A 10,942-nucleotide genomic window follows, 5' to 3' on the forward strand; every position below is an offset into this window, starting at 1 on the left:
GTCAACCAGCCAGCCAGCTAACATGTCAACCAGTCAACCAGCCAGCCAGCTAGTACGTCAACCAGCCAGCCAGCTAACATGTCAACCAGTCAACCAGCCAGCCAGCTAGCATGTCAACCAGTCAACCAGCCAGCCAGCTAACATGTCAACTAGTCAACCAGCTACCCAGCTAGCATGTCAACCAGTCAACCAGCCAGCCAGCTAGCATGTCAACTAGTCAATCAGCCAGCCAGCTAGCATGTCAACTAGCCGGCCAGCTAACATGTCAACTAGCCAGCCAGCTAGCATGACAACCAGTCAACTAGCCAGTCAACTAGCATGTCAACCAGTCAACCAGCCAGCCAGCTAACATGTCAACCAGTCAACCAGCCAGTCAGCAAACATGTCAACCAGTCAACCAGCCAGCCAGCTAGCATGTCAACCAGTCAACCAGCCAGCCAGCTAACATGTCAACTAGTCAACCAGCTACCCAGCTAGCATGTCAACCAGTCAACCAGCCAGCCAGCTAGCATGTCAACTAGTCAATCAGCCAGCCAGCTAACATGTCAACTAGCCAGCCAGCTAGCATGACAACCAGTCAACTAGCCAGCCAACTAGCATGTCAACCAGTCAACCAGCCAGCCAGCTAGCATGTCAACCAGTCAACCAGCCAACCAGCTAAAATGTCAACTAGTCAACTAGCTAGCCAGCTAGCATGTCAATCAGTCAACCAGCCAGCCAGCTAACATGTCAACTAGTCAACCAGCCAGCCAGCTAGCATGTCAACTAGTCAACCAGCCAGCCAGCTAGCATGTCAACCAGTCAACCAGCCAGCCAGCTAGCATGTCAACTAGTCAACCAGCTAACATGTCAACTAGCCAGCCAGCTAGCATGTCAACCAGTCAACCAGCCAGTCAGCTAGCATGTCAACCAGTCAACTAGCCAGCCAACTAGCATGTCAGCCAGTCAACCAGCCAGCCAGCTAACATGTCAACCAGTCAACCAGCCAGTCAGCTAACATGTCAACCAGTCAACCAGCCAGCCAGCTAGCATGTCAACCAGTCAACCAGCCAACCAGCTAAAATGTCAACTAGTCAACCAGCTAGCCAGCTAGCATGTCAACCAGTCAACCAGCCAGCCAGCTAACATGTCAACTAGTCAACCAGCCAGCCAGCTAGCATGTTAACCAGTCAACCAGCCAGCCAGCTAACATGTCAACTAGTAAACCAGCTAGCCAGCTAGCATGTCAACCAGTTAACCAGCCAGCCAGCTAGCATGTCAACCAGTCAACCAGCTAGCCAGCTAGCATGTCAACCAGTCAACCAGCCAGCCAGCTAGCATATCAACCAGTCAACCAGCCAGCCAGCTAGCATGTCAACCAGTCAACCAGCCAGTCAGCTAGCATGTCAACCAGTCAACCAGCCAGTCAGCTAGCAAGCTTGTCAACCAGAAATGTGGAGAAAATTTTCCAGTAAATGGGGTATCTCTCAGCCCTCTCACCCCCCCCCCTCAGCCCTCTGAGGGACTTAGCCCTCCCGGAAGGGGCTAGTGGACTCTTCCTTCGTGTCAAACGGCTTTATGAGGACTAAGTCCCTCAGAGGGCTGAGGGGGGCTGAGAGATACCCACTTTACTGGAAAGAAATCTCTAACTCTCTATCTATCTATCTATCTATCTATCTCTCCAAGTTATCTTCTCGGTGAACAAAGTTCTTATAAAGAGAAGGAAAGTAATGGGTTTCCTCTCCACACACACACACACACACACACACACAGGTAATTAATGGGTAAGTGCCTCAGGTCATGGATAAGTGCCTCAAGTCATGGATAAGTGCCTCAGGTCATGGATAAGTGCCTCAAGTCATGGATAAGTGCCTCAAACCATACCACGGACCAGGATAGAACCCGCGATCAGAGAGTCTCAAAACTCCAGACCGTCGCGCTAGCCACTGGACCAGCTAGCCACAATAAGATTCATCCAACTAGGTATATTTCTATCCCCGTCCGTGGTATGATTTGTTTGCAATCGTGTCATTACGATTTCGTGAGTCATAAGTGTCTCACGTCGTGGATAAGTGTCTCAGGTAGTGGATAAGTGCATCACGTCATGGATAAGTGTCTCAGGTCATGGATAAGTTTCTCAGGTCATGGATAAGTGCATCAGGTCATGGATAAGTGTCTCAGGTAATGGATAAGTGTCTCAGGTAATGGATAAGTGTCTCAGGTCATGGATAAGTTTCTCAGGTCATGGATAAGTGCATCAGGACATGGATAAGTGTCTCAGGTAATGGATAAGTGTCTCAGGTCATGGATAAGTGTCTCAGGTAATGGATAAGTGTCTCAGGTAATGGATAAGTGTCTCAGGTCATGGATAAGTTTCTCAGGTCATGGATAAGTATCTCAGTGTCTCATGTCATGGATAAGTGTCTCAGGTAATGGATAAGTGCATCAGGTCAGGTCAGGTAATGGATAAGTGTCTCAGGTAATGGATAAGTGTCTCAGGTCATGGATAAGTGTCTCAGGTAATGGATAAGTGTCTCAGGTAATGGATAAGTGTCTCAGGTCATGGATAAGTGTCTCAGGTAATGGATAAGTGTCTCAGGTCATGGATAAGTGTCTCAGGTAATGGATAAGTGTCTCAGGTCATGGATAAGTGTCTCAGGTCATGGATAAGTGTCTCAGGTAATGGATAAATGTGTTAGTTGGGTAATAACTTCACTCTCCTGATCACCAGAATTGTTCAAGTCACTGAGTGTTATTATTCACACTGATGATACATTATGACTAATATACTCAAAGTTTTTATGAGAGAGAGAGAGAGAGAGAGAGAGAGAGAGAGAGAGAGAGAGAGAGAGAGAGAGAGAGAGAGAGAGACAGACAGACAGACAGAGAAAGAGACAGAGAAACAGAGAGAGAATGAGCTGAGTCTCGACCCCTGCAACCACAATTAGGTGAGTACACATACACACACACATACACACACACATACACACACACACACACACACACACACACACACATATATATATATATATATATATATATATATATATATATATATATATATATATATATATATATACATATGAGTATTTATACTGTAATAAAGTTGGTAGAATTACCGACAATATGTAAAGTAAAAGGACACAAGTGCAACTATGTGACATTTATTGTGGCAACGTTTCGCTCTATACCAAGCCATTACGTAATGGAGACATGTATATATATATGAGTATTTATACTACTCTCATACAAAGTGAGATTCGTCATAGTTGCTTTTTGCTGATGACGCGGTTCTTTCGGGAGATTATTATAAGTTGCAACGGTTGGTGGAGTGATTTACGAGGTATATATATATATATATATATCAGAAGCAATGAAAAGTGAACATGAAAAAGAATAAATTAATGAGAGTAGCCAAAAAATCTTGGCAACGAAAGACTGAATATCAGAATGGAGGAAGTATACCTGGATTATACCTGCAGAGGGTTTCGGGGGTCGACGCCCCCGATATGGAGGATGTATATTTGTTGAGGTATATGGAGCAACATTTGGCGGATGGTTCTATGACAGATAAGGTGAACCATAGAACTGACCAGAGGAATACGGTAGATGGTGCCTTTAATCGTCTATGGAAACAAAGAACTTCATCCATGGAGAGAGAAGAAGGAAATGTAAGAGAGTATAGGTGAGGTGAGGTGAGGTGGTGTGCTGAGAGAGGTGCGGTGAGGTAATTCTGAGTAGGTGGAGTTGGGCGGTGTAGGGCAGGGTGGGATATTAATTAACGCTTGAGAGGCAGGTGACTTCACTCTGAGCTGACTCGTGTGAGGCAGGTGACGTGTGTGAGGCAGGTGACGTGTGTGAGGCAGGTGACTTCACTCTGAGCTGACTCGTGTGAGGCAGGTGACGTGTGTGAGGCAGGTGACTTCACTCTGAGCTGACTCGTGTGGGGCAGGTGACATGTGTGAGGCAGGTGACGTGTGTGAGGAAGGTGACGTGTGTGAGGCAGGTGACGTGTGTGAGGCAGGTGACGTGTGTGAGGCAGGTGACGTGTGTGAGGCAGGTGACGTGTGTGAGGCAGGTGACATGTGTGAGGCAGGTAACGTGTGTGAGGTAGGTGACGTGCGTGAAGCAGGTGACGTGTGTGAGGCAGGTGACGTATGTGAGGCAGGTGACGTGTGTGAGGCAGGTGACGTGTGTGAGGCAGGTGACGTGTGTGAGGCAGGTGACGTGTGTGAGGCAGGTGACGTGTGTGAGGCAGGTGACGTGTGTGAGGCAGGTGACGTGTGTGAGGCAGGTGACGTGTGAGAGGCAGGTGACGTGTGAGAGGCAGGTGACGTGTGTGAGGCAGGTAACGTGTGTGAGGCAGGTGACGTATGTGAGGCAGGTGACGTGTGAGAGGCAGGTGACGTGTGTGAGGCAGGTGACGTGTGAGAGGCAGGTGACGTGTGAGAGGCAGGTGACGTGTGAGAGGCAGGTGACGTGTGTGAGGTAGGTGACGTGTGTGAGGCAGGTGACGTGTGTGAGGCAGGTGACGTGTGTGAGGCAGGTGACGTGTGTGAGGCAGGTGACGTGTGTGAGGCAGGTGACGTATGTGAGGCAGGTGACGTGTGTGAGGCAGGTAACGTGTGTGAGGCAGGTGACGTATGTGAGGCAGGTGACGTGTGAGAGGCAGGTGACGTGTGAGAGGCAGGTGACGTGTGAGAGGCAGGTGACGTGTGTGAGACAGGTGACGTGTGAGAGGCAGGTGACGTGTGTGAGACAGGTGACGTGTGAGAGGCAGGTGACGTGTGAGAGGCAGGTGACGTGTGTGAGGCAGGTGACGTGTGAGAGGCAGGTGACGTGTGTGAGGCAGGTGACGTGTGAGAGGCAGGTGACGTGTGAGAGGCAGGTGACGTGTGAGAGGCAGGTGACGTGTGAGAGGCAGGTGACGTGTGAGAGGCAGGTGACGTGTGTGAGGCAGGTGACGTGTGTGAGGCAGGTGACGTGTGTGAGGCAGGTGACGTGTGAGAGGCAGGTGACGTGTGTGAGGCAGGTGACGTGTGAGAGGCAGGTGACGTGTGTGAGACAGGTGACGTGTGAGAGGCAGGTGACGTGTGTGAGACAGGTGACGTGTGTGAGGCAGGTGACGTGTGAGAGGCAGGTGACGTGTGTGAGGCAGGTGACGTGTGAGAGGCAGGTGACGTGTGTGAGACAGGTGACGTGTGAGAGGCAGGTGACGTGTGTGAGACAGGTGACGTGTGTGAGGCAGGTGACGTGTGAGAGGCAGGTGACGTGTGTGAGGCAGGTGACGTGTGTGAGGCAGGTGACGTGTGTGAGACAGGTGACGTGTGAGAGGCAGGTGACGTGTGAGAGGCAGGTGACGTGTGAGAGGCAGGTGACGTGTGTGAGGCAGGTGACGTGTGAGAGGCAGGTGACGTGTGTGAGGCAGGTGACGTGTGAGAGGCAGGTGGCGTGTGTGAGGCAGGTGACGTATGTGAGGCAGGTGACGTGTGAGAGGCAGGTGACGTGTGAGAGGCAGGTGACGTGTGTGAGACAGGTGACGTGTGTGAGACAGGTGACGTGTGTGAGGCAGGTGACGTGTGAGAGGCAGGTGACGTGTGTGAGGCAGGTGACGTGTGAGAGGCAGGTGACGTGTGAGAGGCAGGTGACGTGTGTGAGGCAGGTGACGTGTGAGAGGCAGGTGACGTGTGAGAGGCAGGTGACGTGTGAGAGGCAGGTGACGTGTGTGAGACAGGTGACGTGTGTGAGGCAGGTGACGTGTGAGAGGCAGGTGACGTGTGTGAGGCAGGTGACGTGTGAGAGGCAGGTGACGTGTGTGAGGCAGGTGACGTGTGAGAGGCAGGTGACGTGTGTGAGGCAGGTGACGTGTGACGTGTGAGAGGCAGGTGACGTGTGAGAGGCAGGTGACGTGTGTGAGGCAGGTGACGTGTGTGAGGCAGGTGACGTGTGTGAGACAGGTGACGTGTGAGAGGCAGGTGACGTGTGAGAGGCAGGTGACGTGTGAGAGGCAGGTGACGTGTGTGAGGCAGGTGACGTGTGAGAGGCAGGTGACGTGTGTGAGGCAGGTGACGTGTGAGAGGCAGGTGGCGTGTGTGAGGCAGGTGACGTGTGAGAGGCAGGTGGCGTGTGTGAGGCAGGTGACGTGTGAGAGGCAGGTGACGTGTGTGAGGCAGGTGACGTGTGAGAGGCAGGTGGCGTGTGTGAGGCAGGTGACGTGTGAGAGGCAGGTGACGTGTGTGAGGCAGGTGACGTGTGAGAGGCAGGTGGCGTGTGTGAGGCAGGTGACGTGTGAGAGGCAGGTGACGTGTGTGAGGCAGGTGACGTGTGAGAGGCAGGTGACGTGTGTGAGGCAGGTGACGTGTGAGAGGCAGGTGACGTGTGAGAGGCAGGTGACGTGTGTGAGGCAGGTGACGTGTGAGAGGCAGGTGACGTGTGTGAGGCAGGTGACGTGTGAGAGGCAGGTGGCGTGTGTGAGGCAGGTGACGTGTGAGAGGCAGGTGACGTGTGTGAGGCAGGTGACGTGTGAGAGGCAGGTGACGTGTGTGAGGCAGGTGACGTGTGAGAGGCAGGTGACGTGTGTGAGGCAGGTGACGTGTGAGAGGCAGGTGACGTGTGTGAGGCAGGTGACGTGTGAGAGGCAGGTGACGTGTGAGAGGCAGGTGACGTGTGTGAGGCAGGTGACGTGTGTGAGGCAGGTGACGTGTGAGAGGCAGGTGACGTGTGTGAGGCAGGTGACGTGTGAGAGGCAGGTGACGTGTGTGAGGCAGGAAAACACGAAGAAATAAAAGCTAAAACAGAGTATAAAACAAATTCTAACCACACAATAGAACGAAAAACTTACGTGAGGTGATAATGTCAGAGGATCTCACCTTCAAGGATCACAACAGTGTTACTGTTCCAACTGTGAGGAAAATGATAGCATGGTGAAGGAGAACCTTCAGAACAAGGGATGACAAGCCAATGATAATCTTCTTTAAGGCACTTGTTCTCTCTAGGTTGGCATATTGCTGTACACTAACAATCCCCTTCAAGGCAGCGAAACCGAAGATCTGGAGAATGTACAGAGAACCTTCACTGCACATATGTGTTCAGTCAATCACATTAATTACTGGGAACGTTTGAAGTTCCTTGATATGTACTCACTGAACTGCAGGAGAGAAAGATACATCATAATTTACAACTGGAAATTCCTAGAGGGACTGGTCCCAAATCTGCACATAGAAATCACTCTTTACGAAAGCAAAAGATTCAGAAGACAGTACAACATACCCTTTATGAAAAGCAGGGGTACCTTGAGCACACTGACAACACAATAAGTGTCGGTACCCAAGACTGTTTATCAGCCTCCCAGCATACATAAGGGGGATTACCAATAGACCCCTGGATATCTTCATGAGGAAATTGGACAGATTCGTAAAGTCAGTACCTGACCATCTGGGCTATGGCTCGTACGTTGGATTGCGAGCGGCCAGCAGTAATCACTTGGTTTATCACGCTCTTACCCACCGCGAGGCTTGGTCATGGACCTAGCCGCAGGAGGCGTTGACCCCCAGAACACTCTCCAGGTAAACCTCACAATGTATGAGAGGCAGGTGACATACCTTCGCCTGCTTCACAACACTAAAGATTCCTCATCGTTTTATTGCTCAGTCATGGGTTTTAAACCAAGGTTCATACATTGCTTAAGAATTTGCAGATAAGCCAGTTTACAGGATCCGGAATTAAGATTTCTCGTCACATTTTTGTTTCAGTCACTTACAAGAGGTTTTTTTTTTTTTATTATCATGAGATACACCTCACATTGCAAGGATGGGATGGATACCCGTGTGTAGACGGGTGACCAGGGAGGGTCAGTGCAACACCACAGTCTGTACGACAGTGGAACAGCCGACACTACAAGACATCACACAGAACGCTGGTGGGGATGGTAACTCTTCCACGACACCTACCCAGGAACATGGCTACTCACAAGGCGACACAAGAGTGGTGGAGATGGTAACTCTCAGTGAAACACTGCACAACACCAACACAACGACATGGCTACACTGCAGGAGACACACATAACACTGGTGGACGTAGTAACTCTCCCTGAAATACTTCCTCAACGACATGGCTACACTGCAGGACACAACACTGTTGGAGGTGGTAACTCTCCTGAAACACTTCACAACACCACCACCACGACATGGCTACACTGCAGGAGAGACACAGAACACTGGTGGAGGCAGTAACTCTCCCTGAGGCGCACCAGCGCAGCGCAGCGTGTAAACAAAGTTTCACTACACACTAGACACATCCGCGGAGTCTCGCATATTTAGGTCAACTCACTTTTGTTTTATCCTGGGGAGACTGTTGGCCGCACGCGCGCAGTTGGAGTCAGACTGCGCGTGCTGTTTCTCCTCGCTAGGATTTAACACTTCGGTCCGGTTGTCCAAGGACATCCATGGCTGGCCGCCCGGAAGGTCGCGCGCTTCAGCCAATCACACTTGCTCACCCACCTCCTGACCTCGTCGCTCCACGGCCTACGGAAGCTCATAGACAAAACCCAGCCTATTGGCGGCGTAGGCGCTGTCCCGTAGACACTTCCCGCTCTCTCTCTCTTCCCCCATCACACAAACACCCCCATCGTTCCCCCCTCTCTCTACACTTACCATGGTTGCGGCGGAGCTGCGAGGCGTCCCTGTGTTTCCGCAGATTATTGGCCGCAGTAGCTGGGCTTCTGCAGGAGTGGCCTGGCCTGCAGAAGCATGCCGACGGGTGCTGAGGGAGGCGGTGACGGGGAAAGCAGACGCTGACACACATACACACACGCACTCCCCTCACCAGAGCTAGAGATTTACTGAACCACTCCGCCACACACACACACCACTCGCACTAGAGAAAGAAAGTGAGATTGGCAAACTCCTCACCACACATTCATACACTCGTCACCACACATTCATACACTCGTCACCACACATTCATACACTCCTCACCACACATTCATACACTCGTCACCACACATTCATACACTCCTCACCACACTCGTCACAGACTTAGGGCATAAGACTGAAGGAACACTGCAGCAGGCCTACGGGCAGGTCCTTATTGAGCCCAAACCCACTATACAAAAATATTTGCCCAATCCATTTTCAATGCTACCCAACTTTCAAACCCATTATAAATCGGGAGGCCTGGTCGTGGACCGGGCCGCGGGGGCGTTGATCCCCGGAATAACCTCCAGGTAACCTCCAGGTACCCATTAGCATACACTGTCACACCCATCACCACCACATATTGTCACACCCGTCACCTCCCACTATGATTAGGATGGGAAATGGAGAGAGTAAGAGAAGCAAGCCTGATTGAACTCCACGGGCCAAACATCTCTGAAAACAAACACACCACAAGAATGCCCAGTAAGACTAGACCAGCTCTTTTCCTCAAGTTAAATGGACATTGATAATGTCGAATATGAGAAAACTCTAGCAGATAATTACATGTTGCTACGTTTAGACTACCTGGAGTAAGTGTAGGGATGGTCTACTTTAAGACCACCTCGTGAAGGTAGGGATGCCGAGGAACTAGACTGGAGGAACTGTATGAGGAAGCAGATTACAGCAGAGATAATTTACACAGAAATATTGAGATTCCTGAGTCAACTTCAGTGGAAGAGTCAACGTAAAGTAAGAGAGTGTGCAAGATGACAGAGACCTTACTTACAATGTGCCAGAGAAGCCAAAGAGAGATTGAACAACAGAGGGAGAGCCCATGGTGTACAAAGAAGTGCAGCGAGGCACAGACTTCTGAGTACAGTGACATCTAAAACAGAGAAAAAAGAAGAGTGGAAGATATGTAAGAAGTGGTAGGAGTGACTACTCATGGATGAGAAGGGGAGCAGAAAGAGAATTCGAAAATAGCATAGCAGGGAGTGAAGAGAGAGAGAGAGAGGGTGGTGTGACGAAGGATGAGAGGTGGGAGGTGAGGAGGACTGAACTGGAGGTTGAGAGAAGCCTTCACTGAGGCATCGCTGGAAATGTCAGGAGGACTAGAAAAGGTCGAGCAGCAGCAGCAACAGCAGTAGTAGCAGCAGCAACAGCAGCAGCAGCAGCAACACCAGCAGCAGGAGTGGATACAAGCATAGTTAGTGGGTGATGTATCACCTATCATAATATACATACCCACCTCACCACTCACCATGGTATACATACCCAGGTGATGACTCACCACAATATACATACACAGGTGATGACTCACCACAGTATACATACACAGGTGATGATTCACCACAGTATACATACACAGGTGATGACTCACCACAGCATACATACACAGGTGATGATTCACCACAGTATACATACACAGGTGATGACTCACCACAGTATACATACACAGGTGATGACTCACCACAGTATACATACACAGGTGATGACTCACCACAGTATACATACACAGGTGATGACTCACCACAGTATACATACACAGGTGATGACTCACCACAGTATACATACACAGGTGATGACTCTCTAATACATCATTGTGACACTCGTCAATGAGAAATCTAGTTTATGACTGTAATAAGTCACAACAGCAGTGTGTACTAACACACTGACAAGTGCACCATGAAAGGTTACCAATGTCAAGTATACAACTTGATCACAATTATTCTAATATAGACACTTGGTGGCCACTTTATTAGGTACACCTATACACTTGCTCGTTAATGCAGATATCTAATCAGCTAATCACGTGGCAACACCTCAAGGTCTACAAACATGTAGACATAGTCTAGAGGTTCAGTTGTTGTTCAAACTGAACATCAGAATGGTGAAGTAATGTGTTCCAAGTGACTTTGACCGTGGAAGGATTGTTGGTGCCAGATGGGTTTGTGTCTCAGAAACTACCGATCCGCTGGAATTTTTCAGGTACAGGGCTCTCTAGAGTTTACTGAGAATGGTGTGGAAAACAAAAATATGTAGTGAGT

General features: G+C 50.1%; 1 protein-coding gene across 4 annotated transcripts in view; it reads right to left on the reverse strand.

Annotated features, from left to right (window-relative positions):
* Positions 1–8,838, reverse strand: part of mol (dual oxidase maturation factor 1 mol) — a 226,191-nt gene extending 217,353 nt beyond the window's left edge. For 2 of the 4 annotated variants that reach the window (XM_053772921.2, XM_053772924.2), the window contains exon 1: positions 8,631–8,838. Coding sequence is in view for 1 of the 4 variants with exons in the window: in XM_053772920.2 (XP_053628895.2) it covers positions 8,308–8,420 (113 nt within the window). In the remaining 3 variants the exon portion in view is untranslated. Of the gene's footprint in view, positions 1–7,948; positions 8,177–8,307; positions 8,442–8,630 lie in introns of those variants that run through there. The other 2 variants (XM_053772920.2, XM_053772925.2) reach the window with 2 other exon arrangements.
* Positions 8,839–10,942: the final 2,104 nt, after the last annotated feature.

This window comes from Cherax quadricarinatus, chromosome 9 (assembly GCF_038502225.1).
Source record: "Cherax quadricarinatus isolate ZL_2023a chromosome 9, ASM3850222v1, whole genome shotgun sequence".
Classification (NCBI taxonomy): domain Eukaryota; kingdom Metazoa; phylum Arthropoda; class Malacostraca; order Decapoda; family Parastacidae; genus Cherax; species Cherax quadricarinatus.